The 18,277-nt window shown below is 59.6% G+C and overlaps 2 protein-coding genes across 5 annotated transcripts in view; one reads left to right on the top strand and one right to left on the bottom strand.

The window, feature by feature from the left end:
* PLXND1 (plexin D1) overlaps positions 1–6,845 on the top strand; it is a 42,660-nt gene extending 35,815 nt beyond the window's left edge. Inside the window, exons 26-36 of the mRNA XM_037523296.2 lie at positions 537–683; positions 810–966; positions 1,575–1,678; positions 1,754–1,817; positions 2,483–2,517; positions 2,779–2,883; positions 3,292–3,455; positions 4,433–4,580; positions 5,366–5,506; positions 5,599–5,673; positions 5,824–6,845. Coding sequence (XP_037379193.1) covers positions 537–683; positions 810–966; positions 1,575–1,678; positions 1,754–1,817; positions 2,483–2,517; positions 2,779–2,883; positions 3,292–3,455; positions 4,433–4,580; positions 5,366–5,506; positions 5,599–5,673; positions 5,824–5,940 — 1,257 coding nt within the window. The 3' untranslated portion in view covers positions 5,941–6,845. The remainder of the gene's footprint in view (positions 1–536; positions 684–809; positions 967–1,574; positions 1,679–1,753; positions 1,818–2,482; positions 2,518–2,778; positions 2,884–3,291; positions 3,456–4,432; positions 4,581–5,365; positions 5,507–5,598; positions 5,674–5,823) is intronic.
* On the bottom strand, positions 796–17,994 carry LOC119255813 (histone H1.8). Of its 4 annotated transcripts, none has more exons than XR_008553314.1 (6): positions 17,734–17,994; positions 12,845–13,104; positions 11,764–12,229; positions 11,027–11,091; positions 7,234–7,346; positions 796–1,035 (listed from the first exon to the last, which is right to left on the bottom strand). XR_008553314.1 is itself a non-coding variant. In XM_054699035.1 (5 exons), exons 1-5 carry the CDS (start codon positions 17,846–17,848, stop codon positions 10,477–10,479), a joined length of 1,149 nt encoding a protein of 382 aa, XP_054555010.1. In that variant the 5' UTR covers positions 17,849–17,994; the 3' UTR covers positions 10,380–10,476. The 4 variants fall into 4 exon arrangements, 2 of the variants coding, with proteins under 2 accessions (XP_054555010.1, XP_037379205.2); XR_008553313.1 differs by lacking the exon at positions 796–1,035 and adding an exon at positions 4,925–5,145; XM_054699035.1 differs by lacking the exons at positions 796–1,035; positions 7,234–7,346 and adding an exon at positions 10,380–10,719.
* Between the last annotated feature and the right edge of the window lie 283 nt (positions 17,995–18,277).

Genomic DNA, 18,277 nt, shown 5'->3' with positions numbered 1-18,277 from the left:
TCATCCCTTTATGAAACAGGGAGACGGCCAAGGTCAGGCGTGTTTGAGGCCCCCGACTCCATTCTCACCAGACTGCGATTTGGGTTATTCGAGGCCAAGTCTGTGTTCTGGTTCCACCTGAACTCACCCCGGGAGGCTTAGCAGAGTCACAGGCTGCGGAGTCAGCCCACCCAGGGTTCAAGTCCAGCTCTGCCCCTTCCCGCTGGGTGACCCTGGACAGGGCGCTTGCCCGCATCTCTGAGCCTCGGTAGCGAGGCCGATACTGATACCTGGTGCCCAGAAGTTTGCTGGGGTGATGAATGTGCCTGCCTGGGGCTGGTGTTCAAGCTTGGAATCTGTGGACACCCTGGAGGGAGGGGGCGATGGTGGTGATCAGGCTCCGAGAGGGGGAGCAGCAGGCAGCCTTGGAGGTGCTGGTCCAGGGGCAGGAAAGGTGCTCCAGGCAGGGGCCACGCAGGACAATGGCTGAGGGGCTGGAATCTGCAGGGGGCCCTGGAGGAGCTGGGCCTCAGCCTGACAGGGCCATGCTTACCCAGGAAACCGTTGGGGAGCCATTCTTCCTGCTCCTGTGCGCCATCAAGCAGCAGATCAACAAGGGCTCCATCGACGCCATCACAGGCAAGGCCCGCTACACGCTCAACGAGGAGTGGCTGCTGCGGGAGAACATCGAGGCCAAGCCCCGGGTGAGCCGGGCGGCGGGCAGTGACGTCCTGGCTCCTGGCTCCCAGCTCTAGCCCTCCAGGCCCTGCCCCTCCTGGACCCAGGGTAGTGATGTGAAGACCAGCTCACCTGCCCCCTCTCTCCTGCAGAACCTGAACGTGTCCTTCCAGGGCTGCGGCATGGACTCACTGAGCGTGCGGGCCATGGACACCGACACGCTGACGCAGGTGAAGGAGAAGATCCTGGAAGCTTTCTGCAAGAACGTGCCCTACTCACAGTGGCCGCGTGCAGAGGACGTCGATCTCGGTGGGCAGGGGCTGCTTTAGTGGGGGCCAGAAACTCCTTTCTCTCAGCAAATGTGCATTAACTGTAGCCCTGGGGAAACAGATGATCAGACAGGCTGCCCCGCAGCCAGGAGGGAGAGGGGCCCTGCAAAGTGAGCAGGCCGCAGAAACAACATGGAGCATTTAGGAAAGGCTGCCCCAAGGGGGGGACTTTGGAGTTTTTTTTTTTTTTTTTTTTTTAAAATGAAGTCATTTTTTTAAAAAGATTTATTTATACAAAACTGGGGTACAGGCCAGATGTGCGGGAGGGTGAGAGGATTCACCAGAGACAGAGCGGGAAACAGAACAGGCAGACTGACAAAATACGCTGCTGAGGGGAGCAGTGGGCGAGACATTTGAGGTCTGCTCGCCATGTGGGTTGCTCTGAGGCCAACGGGGATCGAACCGGTGCTGCAGAGGCTGCGGACAGACTCACAGTACTCCACTCAACCGTCTGCACCACCAGGGAGGCCCTGGAGTGGGTTTTGAAGGATGCATAGGAGTCCTGGTTAGGCCAAGAAGCTGAGGTCATACATTCTATGATCACAGGCCTTTCCTGGCCTAACCCTGATGTCTGCCCCCTGCCCCCAGAGTGGTTCGCTTCCAGCACACAGAGCTACATCCTTAGGGACCTGGACGACACCTCAGTGGTAGAGGACGGTCGCAAGAAGCTCAACACACTGGCTCACTACAAGGTAGGCCCTCAGTCCGCCCAACCCCACTCCCACCTCTCTGACCTCTGACTCCTGACTTTGACCTTTCCCCGGCAGATCCCCGAAGGTGCCTCCCTGGCCATGAGCCTCACAGACAAGAAGGACAACACGCTGGGCAGAGGTAGTGCTGGCAGAGGGTGTCTAGGCTGGGCCCCTTCTGAGCTGCTCCAGTGGGAAAACTGAAGCTCCAAGAGGCCCAGCTAGGTCAAGCTGTGGCCCCTTCGTGGGGGTGGGATCCAGGCCAGGCCCCCTGCCCCAGAACTTCTTGGCAGGGCCTGCAACCAGGCCCCCTCAAGCTATTTTCCTAGGGGCAGCCCAGCCAGAGAGGCCCCAGGAGAGCCAGATGTGGTTCCAAGAAGTTCAGGCAGCTACCAGGCCAGAGGGGAGGCTGGTTTGCCCGGGTGGGCCTCATGCTGTGTTCCTACCTCAAGCGCTGCCATCCACGTTCTCAGACATGGCTCCTCCCCCATCCAGGCCTAACACGGGAGGCCAGGCCTGGAGTCCTCTGTGGCTCAGGGTGCCCTTTCTGAGGGCAGAAGCAGGATCTCAAATTTGGGATCTGCAATTCTGGGCAGGGGGTGGAGTGTGAAGGCAGCAGCCCCTGCCCACCTTGGGGATCTCCGCCCCCCGCTTCCCGTCACTCACTGTCTGCCTCATTCTGTCTTCTCAGACCGCCCTCATTTCTTTCTCTGTCTCTCTCTCTCCTCGAGTTTCCTAGGATGCCTCCATTTCTGCTGCTCTCCCCTCCTCTCCCTCTTATTTATTTATTGTGTTTTCCTCTCACAGTGAAAGACTTGGACACCGAGAAGTATTTCCATTTGGTGAGTGCCCAGCCTCTGGTCGGGGGCGCCCGCCTCCCTGGGTGTGTACCTGGCTTCCTCCCAGCCTGGGCCTCTGGGGAGCATGCTCCCAGACCCTGGGAAAGGCTGGAGTGAGGGGGTGAGGGGGTGGAGATGGGCCCTGGAATCAGCGGGGAGCTTCACCCTTGGTGCACCAGAGCCAGTGCTGGGCACAGGCCTGGACCTCCCGTGGGGTGCCGAGTCTGGTGCCTGGGCCGCACTGACCACCGCCCTCCATCCCAGGTGCTGCCTACGGACGAGCTGGCAGAGCCCAAGAAGTCCCACCGGCAGAGTCACCGCAAGAAGGTGCTCCCAGAGATCTACCTGACCCGCCTGCTGTCCACCAAGGTGGGCCCGGCCTCCACCGCTCCTTCGGGGAGCTGCACACACCTGGCGGTGTGCCGAGGGGCTGAGGGCTTTGGATGCCATCTGAAGAGGGGTTGCCCACAGCCACACATGCAGACAGCATCTAGGTCAGCTGATGCAGTGGAGGGCAGCAGAGATCAGAGGGGGCTGAGGTTCCCCAAAATCATGTGGCCCAGTGGGCGGATTGGCACCCTGGTGCCCACACCCCTATCCTGCTGAGCTCCTGCTCCTTGGAGGGTTTCACTAACCCGCTTCACAGCTGAGAAAACTGAGGTGACCATCTGATTCCACCCCAGCCTAAATGCTGCAGCCCCTCCTAAGCTGCTGGCGGTGCCCCCCAACCTGCCCTCGCTGTCCTGGGCTGACAGTGGTCCCCCTGCACCTCCCCAGGGCACACTGCAGAAGTTTCTGGATGACCTGTTTAAGGCCATTCTAAGCATCCGTGAGGACAAGCCCCCGCTGGCCGTCAAGTACTTCTTCGACTTCTTGGAGGAGCAGGCTGAGAAGAGGGGGATCTCGGACCCCGACACCCTGCACATCTGGAAGACCAATAGGTGGGGGCCGGGGCGCATCACTGTACCACTGGGGGCGGCAGTGGTGTGGGGCTCAGCGCTGCCCTCAGCCCGAGGCCGTGCCCACCCCCCTCTGCCACTTCCCCGCTGTGGGCAGGCAGCACGGGCCCCACCTACGTCTCGCCCTGACCATTGTTCCCCCCACCCTCTCTGGGGGCCCAGCAGCTCCACGGGACTGACGAGCACACTGAGGCTCAGGGAGCAGCGCCTGCCCAGACCAGCAGCCTGTGGCGGTAGAGCCGACCCCTGTAGGTGGCCTTCCTCCGAGGCACAGTTTAGCTTGTGGGGTCACAGACCCCAACAAGAAGTTGGTGAAAATCTCAGCCTGACTTGCTGAGGAAATGCCACAGGCCCAGAAGTTTCTGTGCAACTGCAGGGGCTTCCCAGACTTCTGGGGTGGGGTGGGGCGGGTCACTCACCCTGGGCTGCCGAGTCACTGGGTGGCCCCTTACCAGCCCTTTCTGCCTCCTGAGGCCAAGGCCGAGGCCAAGGCTCCAGCCGCGCCCCCCCACCCCCACCCCACAGCCCTTCCTGGCTGCTCAGTGGCCCCGACTAATGGTGGACTTCCTGCTGCCTTGCGTGTGAGGGAGGCCTGGAGGCGGGGCCCTGGGATGCCAGGCAGGGTGGGGGGCTAATGAGAAACAGGACCGGCTTGAGGTTCCTGCGTGAGAGCAGGGAAGCGCTGCAGGGGGGATGGGGGCTGGCACAGAGGGCGGCTCAGGCCCTCCAGGCCCAGCCAGGCCCTGCAGCTCCTGCCTCAGCCTCCGGCCCTGCCCTGCTCCCTGCACAAAACCAGCTCCCGACCCCTCTGCGGCCCAGCCAGGGATGGTCATCAGCCCCACTGTGGTTGCGCAAACCTGGGTTCCCAGACTCCATGGCCTTGAGGTACAGGGAGCGCTGTGCCCAGGCCTCCGTGACCGCCTCCTCTGGGTGGTGACCCTCTGTCGCCTCCTCCCCAGCCTTCCTCTCCGGTTTTGGGTGAACATCCTGAAAAACCCCCAGTTTGTCTTCGACATTGAAAAGACAGACCACATCGACGCCTGCCTCTCGGTCATCGCCCAGGCCTTCATCGACGCCTGCTCCATCTCTGACCTCCAGCTGGGCAAGGTCGGCTGCCCCTGCAGGACGGAGGGCGATCTGGGAGGGGAACCGAAATCGGGATGGGACCAGCTGCCCCCACCCAGGCGTGCTGGGCCCTGGCTCCCGCCCTGAGGCCCTAGAGCCCCCCGGAGCCAGTGTCAGCCAGCCAGGCCGAGCGCAGCCTGATGGCCTGAGGGACGTTCCCCTGGGGACGGCTGACCAGGGCCTGGGAGACACGCAGAGGAGGGAGGCCCCGAGGCCTGTGTGTGTGGGAAGAGGGCCCAGCTGGCGTGGGGGTGGGGGAGGAGAGAGCGGCGTTCTGGGCGGCGGGCAGGGCAGGGCGGGGTGTGGGAAGCCCATGGCCCCGCAGGATGGCACGGCGCGGCCCTGCCTCCAGCTCCCGCTGCCAGAGCAGGTGACGAGAGGTAGGCAGAGGCGTCGCTCCTCACACTATCTGGGCAAGCAGGATGCCCGTGATAAAGAACGGGCAGACTTGGCACGTTTCACTTTCGGGTGTTGGAAACGCGGTGGGAAATATTCCACTGAGCCAGCAGTCAGGCTTCCAGAAATCTTAGCCCCGAGGCCCAGCGCCCTAAGGGAGGATGTAAACAGAACAAAGAGCTGGCATGAGGCCCGTGCACTTTTCCCCTGAAAAGAAGTAGGTCCCACTCGGGGCGGCACCCGACATCCCGCAGAGAGCAGGGCGGGTTCCCGTGGTGGGGGGGGCGCTGGCGGCCTGGGGGATCAGCAGCGGGTTGTCAGGATGGCCTACCCGGTGCCCGCCCGGCACGACCCCTCTCTCCTCTGTCCAGGACTCGCCCACCAACAAGCTCCTGTACGCCAAGGAGATCCCCGAGTACCGCAAGATCGTGCAGCGCTACTACAAGCAGATCCACGACATGACGCCGCTCAGCGAGCAGGAGATGAACGCGCACCTGGCCGAGGAGTCCCGGGTACGGGCACCTCCAGGGCTGACCGGTGGGGGGGGTCCGAGTGCTGGGCCAGGCCAGGCTGGACTGACCACCTGCCTTCTCTCCCCTCATAGAAATACCAGAATGAGTTCAACACCAACGTGGCCATGGCAGCCATTTACAAATACGCCAAGAGGTATCGCCGGCAGGTGAGCACCCACCTCCACTCTCGTCAGGAAAGCCCAGGGCCAGGTGCCCGTGGCGACCGAGGCAGTGAGCTCCCCTCCCCCCACTGCGGCAGGACCCCTGGGGCCCAGACCCCGGCGGTGGCCCAGCTGCCCCTCTGCTTCCTGTTGCAGATCATGGCTGCCCTGGAGGCAAACCCCACGGCCCAGAGGACCCAGCTGCAGCACAAGTTCGAGCAGGTGGTGGCCCTGATGGAGGACAACATCTACGAGTGCTATAGCGAGGCCTGAGCCCAAGGGATGTGGCACGGGGGGAGACACCAACCAGGAACCCCAGCCCTGGCCCCTCGGGCACCTCTGTCCCCCCCTGCCTGTCCCCGGGCTTGACTGCCAGAGCTAGGCCTGGTGAGGCTCCCGCTGTCGGCCCAGCACAGCCTGGACGGCGCCCCCGCTCCCTCCGCGGCGGCCAGCGGCCGAGAGCCCTGCCCACGGCCCAGCGCTAAGAGCCACCTTGGAAGAGGCCGCAGCCGGAAACACTACCTCATCCCACCTGGCGGAGGGAGGCCCCCTCGCACCCGCCTCCACGGCCCCTGCTGCCACCACCACACTGCTGTCTCCACCTCCCCTCCCCGGAGGACCCTGGCCCAGGCAGTGCAGAGTTGGGTTGCTCGAGCAGCCACGGAGGGTGGGCAGCGCCCACTGGCCCGGGAAGGGCGGCCCCACCGCGGGGAGGGCGGCCGGAGGGGCAGGTGCGGGAGCCCGGCCTGGGGGCCAGGCGCCGAGTTGCACCAAGGCTGTAGCTGGGCTACTTGATCTTGCTGGAAGTGTTTCTAAAGATAGCACCACTTTTTGTTTTGTTTTGTTTTTTAAAAAAAGCTTTTATATATTAAAAAACTTACCACTCGCCAACTGTGAATAGCTGCCGCTTGTGCAGAGGACCCTGGGAGGGTCCCCAGGGGCGCCCCGTGCAACACTGGAAATGACTGTTCCAGAGGCCCTGGCGGAGGTCCCCCTCGACGCCCCGAGAAAACCGCGCATCCTGTCCCCTCAGAAGCGACCCCCTGTGGCTGACCCGGGGGACCCCCAAAGCAAACCCAGCCAGCGCTGGGACTGGCCCAGAGCTCATGGGGGCTGGGCTGGAGGCGGGTGGCCGGGACTCTCTGGAACTTTCTTTATAATAAAAGCCTGATGGGAAAACCTGCTGTGAGCTCAGCCTTTATCCTGAGGTGGCCAGCAGGGAGGGGGCCTGGCTCGGACGCCGGCCTCGGCCAGGCCACATCCCTCGTGAGGTTCAGGCAGATGTGACTCAGCTTCCGAGAAGGCGCTCGGATTGCAGGCGCTCGGGTAACGCTGCCCGCTGGGCTCGGTCCGCCCACGGCCACTTCCCTGGGTGCTGGGCCCCCACCCCGGCCTTCCAGGAAGTTGGCGCAGCTGCTGCGGCCTCTGACCCCTGGGCGGGCGCTGCCTTATAGCCCCTGAGGCGCGCAGAATGTCCCCATTTCACAGATGCAGAAACTGGACTCAGGTGGTTGCGGGACACCCCCAGGCCCAGCCAGGGAGCAGAGATACATCGGGGACACATACCTGCTTGTGGGGGCCGGTCATTCCCGGGTCTGCTCCCCTGGGTCCTTGCTTCCCGTAACCAGCGTCTCCGTGGCAGCCCCACAAATGCAGGGGGCGGGTCAAAGGTGGCTACCCTGGAGAAAGATGATGTTTACATACACACCCTGAATTTCTCACCAGTCTGGGTGACTATCGTTAACCCCATTTTTCAGTGAGGGGAACAGGACTGTTTTCCAGGCCAGAAAAACCCTGGCCTGGTCCCAGGAGGGGAGGCTGTCCCTCGCCACGGCCCTGAGGGTGGTTACCCTGGCTGGCGATGGGCAAATACCAGAGACCCGGCTGGCTCTGGGCGCAAGCTGGGGGAGGCTTATCCCCAAACCCCACGCCTAGAAAGGTCGACAGAGAATCACCTCCAAAGTAGAAGCAATTCACCTCGTTTTTTCCTTTTATGAAGGAAAATTAACCACATTCCCAGTTATCAAGATTAAGAGCCGGGACAGAAAAATTCAGACAATTTTAAACAAAATCCCACAAACACCAGTTCTAGAATTAATGAGAACAGAAAAGTGAGAAAAGTAAACAATTTTTAGCTTTAAAAATAGCCCTTTCCTGTTGTGGCTTCTGGGTGGAGAGATATTCTTTTATCTTTTCAAATTTTCTATTCTGAGCACAGATTCCATTTTATTAAGCAGCAGATTTTCTAATTTAAGTTATTGACACATTTGATAGTTTTTTGGGGGGAGGGGTTGTGATTCTAGAATGAATGTGTGTTTTCTGGAGAAATGTCAGAAAGTACAAAACGCACTAAGAAAAGCAAAGCTCGCGCAGCCCACCCTTGGCTCCGCTCCGAGCAGCCATTCCCAACCACGGACGCTGGGGGCCGGGGGCTGGGAGGAAAATCAGGGCTGGGGTGCAGGCAGAGTTCTGGAACCTGCCTCTCCTCCCCGAGCAACAATATGTCGGTAACATCTTTTTATGTCATTAAATATTCTGCAGGCTGTTTTAATGCCTGATTAACATGCAATGCCTTCTTGAAGTTTAGAAATGCATTTGCAAAGGGAGGAAATCTCTAGTTTCCAGGGTCACTTCTCAGCACAGAAGGTGGCCAGCTTCTGCTACCACCCACGGTCTTTTCGTCTGGGGCGCCCAACTCTCGCCTGGCAGCTCATGGCCTGAGGACGTCCCTTCCCTCTGTCTGAGGCCCACAGGAGTGGGGGGCTTTGGTGTGGGGTCCTCAAGCAGGGGAGGGGACTTGCCCCAGTCTCACGCCAGAGGAGAGGTGCTTGTCCCCCAGCTCGGGAAACGAGATGCCCAAGGATGCCAAGCGCCTTCCTAGAGCGCATCCCTCAGTCCCCCAGCCACACATGAAAGAAGCAGGCGGAGACCCCCCTCCTCGGGAAACGCTAGCCCAGGCCCCCCCACCCTGCCGTCTGCTCATGGTGCCCCTGGAGACCCCGCTGGCAGCCACATTACAGATACCCCAGGGAAGCCGTCAGCACAGTTAGACAAAGCCGCTTCTATGGGACTCAGGGAGGAGACGGTGGGGGTGAGGGAGCAGAGCCAGGAAGGGTGCGTCTGCGGCCCATGCTGCCTCAGTTTCCCTTTATGCCCAGTCTGCCTGTTTGCTAAGTCTCCTCCAACTTCTCTCAGACTCCCTGCAAGCCCACCCCTTCCTTCTCTGCCCCTCCCTGTCTCAGGGCTCAGCCCTCATCTGGGCCAGCTCTGGCTGCTTCCTGGCCGGGCTGAGTCCTCACCCCGGGAAGTGCAGTCACCATCTGAGGGGCCCACAGACTGTGAGCTCATCATTCACACCTGTCTATGTCCAATCCCTCCCCATCTTGGCGTCTATGCAGAATCCACAGCTTCACACTGTCCCTCCGGGGCCGCCCTCATGGGCCAGCAGATCCTTCCCCTGGCTCACAGGCCCCTCAGGGCCCAACCTTGTCTACCCCGTGCCTGTGTCAGGGTTGTTCACAGCCACGCAACAAATCACCCCTTAAGACAGCAGCAGCCACGGATCCTGCTCATGAACGTGTAACGGGCAGGGCTGGGCCGTGAGGCCCGTCTCTGTCCCTGTGCTGTCCGCTGGGCAGCTCTACCAGGGCTAGGTTCCAAGATGGCAGACCCCCGTGGCTGGCAAATTGGGACTGGCTGCTCAGAGAGCTCCACGGGCTAAAAACTGGGGTGCCCCAGGTCCTCCCCCAAGCTGCTTAGGCTTCCCCATGGCATGGTGGCTGAACTCTACAGGCAAATACGCAGAGCCTGGAGTCAAGGGTCAGGAGGTGGACCCCACCTCTCCTGGGGGAAACATCTGGGCTCTTTGTCAAGTAGCCTGAAGCTCAGCTCCTAGTACTGTCCTTTCCCCTCACTCAGGAGGCCCAGCCACACGGCCCGCCCTGCTGCTCCCGGAGCCTGTCAGGTCCTACCTCAGGGCCTGTGCACTCTCTTCCTCTGGCTGAAAGGCACTTTCCTCTGTGCACATAGCTCCCCGCTCAGGCGGCCTCCCCAGAGCCTGTCTTAAAGAGCACCCAAACTCGCCAGCTCTCTGGAGCCTGGCCCGGCCCAGCACCCGTATGCCTGGACCCAGAAGGCCTGCATCCACCTAGGTCACCAGCTGTTGAAGGGCGGCCTGTTCCTCGCGGCTCCTCTGCTCCCTCCTCTCTGCAGTCAGAGGCTCGCGCTAACCACATGCCTCGTGGTCACTCCCATGCCTGTGACCCTGGCTCCTCACTACCTTCCAGGGCAAGGCGACATCCCGCCCCCTGCAGCACAGAGGCTCTTGCCTCCCACTCCCGCCTTCCTGCCCTTCTCAGAGCCACCGCTGCCCATCTCCATTGGCCCTCCCAGCACCCCCTCACCCTGCTCCCTCTGCCTGCAGTGGCCTTTCTCTCAGCTGTAGCAAAATCCGCTCATCCTTGAAGACCAAACACCACCACTTCCAGGAAGCAGTCCCAGATCTCAGGCTGGGTGAAATGTTGTGTGGGGGCAGGGAGAGCTTCTCGCCTTGACCCCTCAAAGGCCCCTAAAAGCCTTTGGACCCCTGCACCAACCCTTCATAGCACACAGCCTGTCCCCCCAGGGTGGGAGTATTGATCTGGGGCCTGACCCTGGAGGGTCAAATTCTCGGACCTTGGCTTCCGCCCACACCAGTTTATGTGGAAAAAAAAAAGCGCTTTTATTGATAAATAGGTTGCAGTGAATCAGAGTGATGACTGTGGGGAATAAAAACTCCAGCAGCAGCTCAGTCTCTCTCCTCCCTGGCCTCTAGCTCTTGGCTTCCGCCTTCCTGCCAGATACTTTGGACGATGAGGCCTTAGTGGACACACCAGACCGTCTCAGGCCCTTGGGGACCACTGTCTTCCTGGCCACGGGCGAAAGCCTCGTCTGCGGCCCACTGCCCTGAGGGGCAGCAGCAGTCTTGATTTTGGGGGCCACCCCAGCCCCCTGGGCAGTGGCCTTTTTAGGGGCGCTCATCTTTTTGGTGGGGGAGGTGGTACCGTTCTTGATCTACGAGGAAGCAGAGCAGGACCAGGTGGCAGAGCTGAGCTGCTGGCCCGCAGCTCCGAGCCCAGAGCCCAGGGTGGAGGCCCCCTCTGGTCTCACCTCTCTAACCTCAGCCCCTTATCCGTAAAGAGGGGTGTGGCCCTCAGGGTGCTGGAGGGCGGCAGGAGGAGAGGATGATGAACTCTGCTTCCCAGGGAAATAAGCTACCCCTGCCCTGGCTGACCTCCAGGGTGGGCGGGGACGCCCAGTCCTGCTCAGGGTGGGGGCCCCAACCACGGAAGTACCACAGAAGCCCCACCCGGTCACCCACCTTGGCGACTGTGGGCTTTGAGCTCCGACTCTTGGCTCCCGTCTTGCTGAGGGCCTGGGCACCTGCTAGGAGGCAGGAAGGAGCGTGTGGGAAGCTCATCTTTCAGAGGTGCTGGGGGCAGGGCAAGATTCAGGGGCGCTGGAGGCCTCCTCCCACAGTGGCCCCAATCCTCACTCTGAAGCCCCAGGCTGCAAACTGGAGCCTGCACAGTCTCTCTGGGACAGACGGGGACCAGCTGGACCTTAGATCCTCAAAGCACCCAGGTGGGTCCCCTCTCCCTGCCCACCCACGGAGAAGGCCCCTCACGGGGCTGGTGGCCTCAGGTCTGTAGCTCTTCTTCCACATGGCAGCTGGGATGCATTTTAAAAAATACCTTGGACGCTTGCTGCCCTGTTTAGTGTCCTTCCACGCTGCCTTACTGTCTCCCAGATAAAGACCAGACTCCTGGCCTGCCTCCCGCCTCCCTCGCTGCAGACACGGCCCTCAGCAGCTCAGCAAAGAAAAAGGCCACCTTCTCGGCTGCGGCTCCTCCAGCCTCCCTGACCCCCCGCAGGAGGATGGCTATTCTGCCCTTTCTCACCCGCGCCCCCACCCGCGGTCACAGCGAGTTCTGCTCTCAGCAGATCAAGTCAAGCATGGGCTCGCGGGCACGAGGTTTAGGAAGCTCCCCCCTCCCCCCGAGCTGGCCTCCACCCACCTCACACCCCGGTGGCTCCCAAAACTCCGCACTCGCCCACCTTGGTTGTCCCTGCCCGTGGTCCTTGCCTTCCCAGCAGGAGGGGCCTTCGTGGCCTTGTCTGGCTGCTGGGGGGTCTTCCTGGCCTTGCCCGGTCTTGCCTCTTCGTCCTTGATCTGGCCACCTTTTGGGGGAGCCTTCCCTTTGGCTGGTTTGAGGGGAGCCATCGGCCTCCCCTCTCCTGGCTTCTTGGGCCCCCTTTTCACAGGGCCTGGGTTGGGAGGGTCTTTCTTTGCCTCGCTGGGTTCCTTGGGGGTCTTCTTCTTGGCTGCACCTGGCTTGGGGGGAGCCGCCCTCCCCTCTCCTGGCTTCCTGGGCTCCCTGTTGGCCTGGCCTAGGTTGAGAGGGGCCTTCTTTGCCTTGCTGGGTTTCTTGGGGGCCTTTTCTTTGGCCGCCCCCGTGTTTCTGGGCGCTGTCTTGGTGGAGGTCTTCCTGGGCTGGGGTTTCCTTTTGCGCTTGGGAACCAGCTGAGGAGAGAGCGGTGGGGTAAGGAGAAGGTCTGGGGTCTCACGTCCCTGATGCCCTGTGGAAGACTCCGGTGAAGAGGCGGTCAAGGCTGTGGGGAGGGGCCCCACCAGCTCCCGAGCGCCTGTGCAGGTGAGCAGCCAGGCAACATGTGGTGAGCAGCTGCGCCCCAAGGCTGAAAGGACCCTGGCTCCCTCTGCACAGGTGGCTGGTCCGCAGCCTTTCCATGGAGCTTGTGCCCCCGCCCCCTCCTTCTCTGGCCAAGGCCCACCCCCACTTCCCACCTCCCCCTCTCTACTCCAGCCCCTCACCCCCACCCCTGCCCCCACCTGGGTCCCCTGCACAGTGGCTTAGAGTTCACAGCTTCCCCCACCCCAATCTGGGGGACTCGTCCCCTCATCACACGTGGCCATCAAGAGTATGAACCCCAGGGCATGCGCGGACCCCTGGCCAGCAGGAGGCCCAGCTCTGACGCCATTGCTCTCCCGCCCCAACCCTCACGGCTCCTCATTATCCAGACACAGCCCCACTCCCTGCACAGAGTCCTACTCCGTGACACCCCAGGACCCCTTCCCTCAGCCACCTTCCTGTACGGCTCCTGGGCCCTCCAGCCTCACCTTGAAGCTGCCTGTGGCGCCCTTGGCCTTGGAGTTGGCAGGCCTGGCGAGGAGGCCGCGGTTCAGGCCCGTGGCCAGGGCCTGCTTCAGCAGGTACTTGAGGCGGATGACGTCCACAGCTGGGTACTTGTGCAGGATGTAAACCTTGATGGCTGCCACCGAGGTGCCCCGGCGCTGCTCACCCGCCTTCAGCGCCTCCAGCACCATGCTCAGCACAGGAGGATGGCGGCGCATCCGGTGGGTCCCAGTGTGGCTCGGGCCTGCGGGTGGCATCAGGCATCAGCCCAAGCCCGGGCCACCATCAGGCCCCATTGACAACAAACAAGCTGTGACCAGCCCGCCGGGGGCCAGATCCCACAGAGGGTGGGCCTGGGGCACCGCACACACCCTGTCCGTCTGTGCCCGAGGGCATCTCCCAGTGTCAGGGAGGAGCTGGCATGCTCCAGGGGCTTGTGAGACTCAGGGAGAGGACCCCACCATCCTTTTAAAGAGCACACCTCAGTTGGTCAGTTGTCGGAGGTAACATCCAGCTTACAGGGACCCCGGGCTCTGTAGGAGGCCCCTGGGGGGAAACCTGCCAAACCCAGACCATGAGGAACTCTCTGCCCTGCAGCCTGATTACTTCTAGAAATTAACAAGGAGGAGGAGGAGAGGGCCCAAGAGCAGGGGTCCTGGCAAGCCCTTTCAGCAGGGGGCAGTGGGGCAGGCGTTCTTGAAATATCCAACTGGACTATGCAATGAACGAGGACAATCTGTTCAATAAATGGTGCTGGGAAAACTGGCCCACCACAAGCAAAAAATAAAACTAGAGCACGACCTCACAGCATGCACAAAACCAACTCAAAATGGATAAAAGACTTGAACATAAGACCTGAAGCCAGAAAATATACAGAAAACATAGACAAAACACTCTACAATATTCACCTCAGAAACATCTTTGAGGACTCATCTCCAGAAACAAAGAAAGTGAAGGAGAAGATGCCCATCTGGGACTACCTCAAACTAGAATGCTTCTGTGCAGCAAAGGCGACAATAACCAGAACAAAAAGACACCCCACTGGTTGGGAGAAATTACTTGCACACCACACACCAGATGAGGGATTGATACCAAAGATCTACAAAAAACTCCACAATAACAAAACAACCCAGTCCAAAAATGGGCAGAAGAGCTGAAAAGACACTTCTCCAAAGAAGAAATGCAAATGGCCAACGGGCATCTGAAAAAATGTTCAACATCACTGATAATTAGGGAAATGCAAATCAAACCACAATGAGATACCACCTCCCACCGGTGAGAACAGCTCCTATTAAAAAAACTGGCAACAACAGATGCTGGCGAGGATGTGGAGAAAAAGGAACTCTCCTGCACCGCTGGTGGGAGTGCAAACCGGTCCAGCCACCATGGGAAGCGTGTGGAGGCTCCTCAGAACACTAAAAATGGAGCCACCGTATGATCTAGCGATTCTACTCCTAGGGATCTACCCAAAGGACACAAGAATGCTGATTTGAAAGGAAACCTGCACCCCTATCTTTACTGCGGTGCTATATACAATAGGTAAGATATGGAAACAACATAAATGCCTAAAAGCAGATGTGGTCTATAAACACGAGGGAATACTACTCAGCAATCAAAAAAGATAAACTCATGCCATTCACAGCAGCATGGGTGGTGCTGGAAGGGATCATGCTCAGTGAAGTAAGTCAGAAGAAAAAAAAATATTGGGTGGTTCCACTTATAGAAGGAATCTAGGGAACCCAAACACGAGATCAGGAAAAAATAACGAGAAAGCTAGCAGGCGACTGTAAATCAGAGCCATCCAGTGGGAGGAGGGAGAGGGATCAAAACAGGGCTGGGAAGAGCACAAGGGACTGTGGTGACGGTTCACCTGTGACTCAGTGGTGGGAATTTTATGGTGATTACACAGAAATCAAGCATTGTACAAAGATGAACAATGATGTAAATATACATATTTAAAAAAAAAAAAAAGTCAAAAAAAATCCAACCGGAAAAGGAAGCAATGAGAGAACGTGAGCACGGGGGGGAAATACTGGGTGATGTCCAGAGCCATGTCAGCTGTTTCAGGCGGGCTAATGGTGTTGCAATTGTTTTGTTAGAGCTTCTGACCTTTTAAAGACAAATGCTGAAGGGGCCTTTCCGGTGGCGCAAGGGGTTAAGTCTCAGCACTGTGAAGCTGTCTGCAGCCACTGCAGCATGAGTTTGATCCCCGGCCAGGGAGCTACCCACCTCTCCTGCTGGCCTGCTGCTCCCCTCAGCAGTGTATTTCAATCAGTCTGCCTGTTCTGCTCCCCACTCTGTCTCTGGTGAATCCGCTCAACACCCCCCACCCTGTACTTCTGGCTTGTACCCCGGCTCTCGTATACATAAATAAATCTTTTTTAAAAAAAAGATAAATGCTGGACATTTACAGGTGAAATGATAAGGACATCTGCTTCCAAACAGCCCCGCAGATGAGACAAAGCAGCCGCGGGCTCCTGGGGGTGGTGCGTGGGGCGGGGACCTCTTAGTGCTATTCTGTCGCCTTGGGTTTGAAAGTCCTCATCATGGAAGTTACAAAAGAATCATCTCCTAAGTGGAAGCCCAGGAGAAGCGTGAATTCACGCGAATTCATAAGCACCCAACACACAAGATACCAGTGTTCAGGGCGCTTGTTTCCAAAAGCCCCAAGCGTTAGCCAAGTGCCGCTGAGCGTGGCCATCGACGGCATCTCGCCAGGCCGGAGGGGTAGGGGGGCCTCCTGGACAACACTGCGCTCCATGGAAGATGCCACTCACGGAGGCCGCGTGTGAAATCATTTCCTGGACACGGGGTTGCCGACGGGCAGCCCGGGCACAGGCGGTGGATCGGTGGGTGTGGGGCGGGGGTGTGGGGAGCTGGGGCCGACCGCTCACGGTGCGGGTTTTCTTGTCGGGGTGAGTGGAAGATTCCAAATCGGTACTGGAGATTCACACGCAACTGTGAATTTGCTAAAAGCCCTTGTGCACGTTAACCAGGGAAAGTGTACGCAATCATATCTCAGTAAGCTATTATTTAAAAAAGTTGCCAAGGAATAGGCGCGAGGAGGGGGAACGACAAGGACATTCGTCACTATGAGGCGTGTGAAAGTGATTTAAAGGGGAAAATTTTAAACACGGTGATTAAAAACATTGACTTCTCATCAATTTAAAAAAAATGACTCAAATGGGCCTCCCCTGGTGGCACAGGGGGTTGAGCGCTGTGCTGTGAAGCTGTCCACAGCCTCTGCAGCGCCGGTTCAATCCCCGCCGGCTGGTGAGGGTCCCACATGGCGCGCAGACCTCTCCTGTCTCCCCGCTGCTCCCCTCAGCAGTGTGCTTTGGTCCTTCTGCCTGTTCTGCTCCCCGCTCTGTCTCTGGTGAATCCTCTCCCCCTCCCGCGCATCTGGCCTGTACCCCGTTCTTGTATAAATAAATCTTTTTAAAAAAATGACTCAAAAAAGGACCCAACTGGCTAAAACATTTTTAAAGTAGAAAAAAACCACCCCAAAATTCCAGTCTCAAGTTAGATTGGAAAGAGATCTCATCAGTGCAAAACCTGCTGCCTCCCGGCTGGGAAAGCCCATTGCTTTGGAATAATCATCGGAGCCGGAGTCTGGGAGCCCCCCAGGGACCTCAGGAGTCTCTCCTCTGGGCCTGCCTTCCCACCTGGGTGATGGGGCTGGGGCCTGCGGAGGACTGAGCCCTCCCAGTGCAGAATCCCAGGGTCCCTGGTCCTGGGGTGACAGCTCAAATCTCTCCTGTCTCCCCAGGGCCACCCACGCCTCTTTCCTCAGCTCCTCACCCCAGGGACTCGGCACCTGCTGTGTGTGGGACTCTTGTCTCCTCCAACCTGCCCCCATTTGCGCTCTTCCAGGCTGTGCCCTCCCCCCACACCTACCCGGACACCCACACAAGAACCCAAGGGTCCTCCTGGGTCTCCCCTCCCTACAGACCTCTGTGTCCCTAATCTGGCCTCTCCTCTCTACCCACAGGGCCCAGCTTCCTCCACACACATCCCACACCTCCTGGTTGGGCCTGAAGGCCAGTCTGGCTGGGCCCTGCCCTCTCTCACCACTGCTCCCCAAGTCTTTCCCCAGCCAGAGGAAAACAGAACTTCCCAAATGACCACCTCAGCACTCTCACCTCTGGGCCTTTGCCCAAGCCATGCCCAGAGCCTAGGGGCTTTCTCCCCCTTGGTCATCCAGGGAGCGCTCACCCTCCTTCTAGGCCCCAGCAGCACCAAGTCAGGCCCTGACTTCCTAAGTCAGCGGAGCAGCTCTGCCCTGTGCTCCTGCAAACACTCAAAACACTTCGGCTGGGCGAATCCTAGCAATCCTTCAAGGGTCACCTCCTCCAGGAAGACTTCCCTCACTTCCCAGAGGGGTAACAGCCCTCTGGGTTCCCCCCATGACAGCACAAGCCACATTTTCAAATGCTTCTCTTAATGAGGCAGGCTCGTGCATCAGCCTGCAAGCACCTTGAGAGAATGAGCTGGGTCTGTTTCCCTCAGTGGACCCCATGCTCAGAGAAGCCCCAAGGCATTGTTTGTGGATTGAAAATGTGGGTGCAAACAGCCCCGGATCAAATGCTTGTGGCGCGAGTCCCTCCAATTAGCTGCTCTGCAGTTGCAGCTGCTGCCAGCCCAGCCCCCACAGGTAATGGGCTCCAGCTGTCCACTCCCCCACCCTGGCTGGGGCCTTCAGCTCTCTGGTCCCGATACATTGGGCATCAGATATTCTGCCAAGTGGGCATGTGACCTCAACAGCTTCTAGGGTGGGTGCTGGGGCCAGGCTGGAGTGGAGGGACAGCAGGAGGAGGGAGGATTTGGGACCCACAGGGGCCCAGCTTGGGCTCACAACCCGCCCTTTGCTTACCTGGCTTTCCAGGTCCCGCTGACCCTGAGGAACACGCTGCAGAGGTTGAGGTCAGGGAGGAGGTGGTCTCGGAGGAGGAGGTAGAGGTGACGCTCCCGAGAGCCATGGGAGCCATCGCAGGAACAGATGCAGCGACCGACCCCTCCCCAGGTGTGTGGCTGCCAGGCCTGCCTCTGACTTATATAACAGCGCCCGCCCCCACTCAATTAGCCCCCGACTGGCTTCCAGGCTCCGGTGCTGATGGGGCAGGAGGGCTGGGCTGGGCCACGCAGGCCTCCCCCGTGTGGACACCCGCTTTTGTGTGGCCTCTGGTGAGTTGACGATGGCTGAATTGTTTACACTCTGTGCCCTGCGCCCCCAGGGGCGGGAGGTGCTACTGTGGAGTGGGCACACCTGGTGTGGAGCTGGCCAGTGAAGCCCTCCAATCCCATCATCCCCGGGGCCACGCCTCTTCCCAGGCCCCTGCTGGCCTCACTTCTCAAGTAGCCGCAGCTGGAGGGCAACAAGTGGGTTTGCCTGGAGCAGACATCTTTAAGTCACGGGA

The sequence above is a fragment of the Talpa occidentalis genome, unplaced genomic scaffold, assembly GCF_014898055.3.
Source record: "Talpa occidentalis isolate TD23 unplaced genomic scaffold, MPIMG_talOcc4v2.1 talOcc4.10, whole genome shotgun sequence".
In the NCBI taxonomy this organism is placed as follows: Eukaryota; Metazoa; Chordata; class Mammalia; order Eulipotyphla; family Talpidae; genus Talpa; species Talpa occidentalis.
This window is presented reverse-complemented; position numbering and strand designations above follow the sequence as displayed.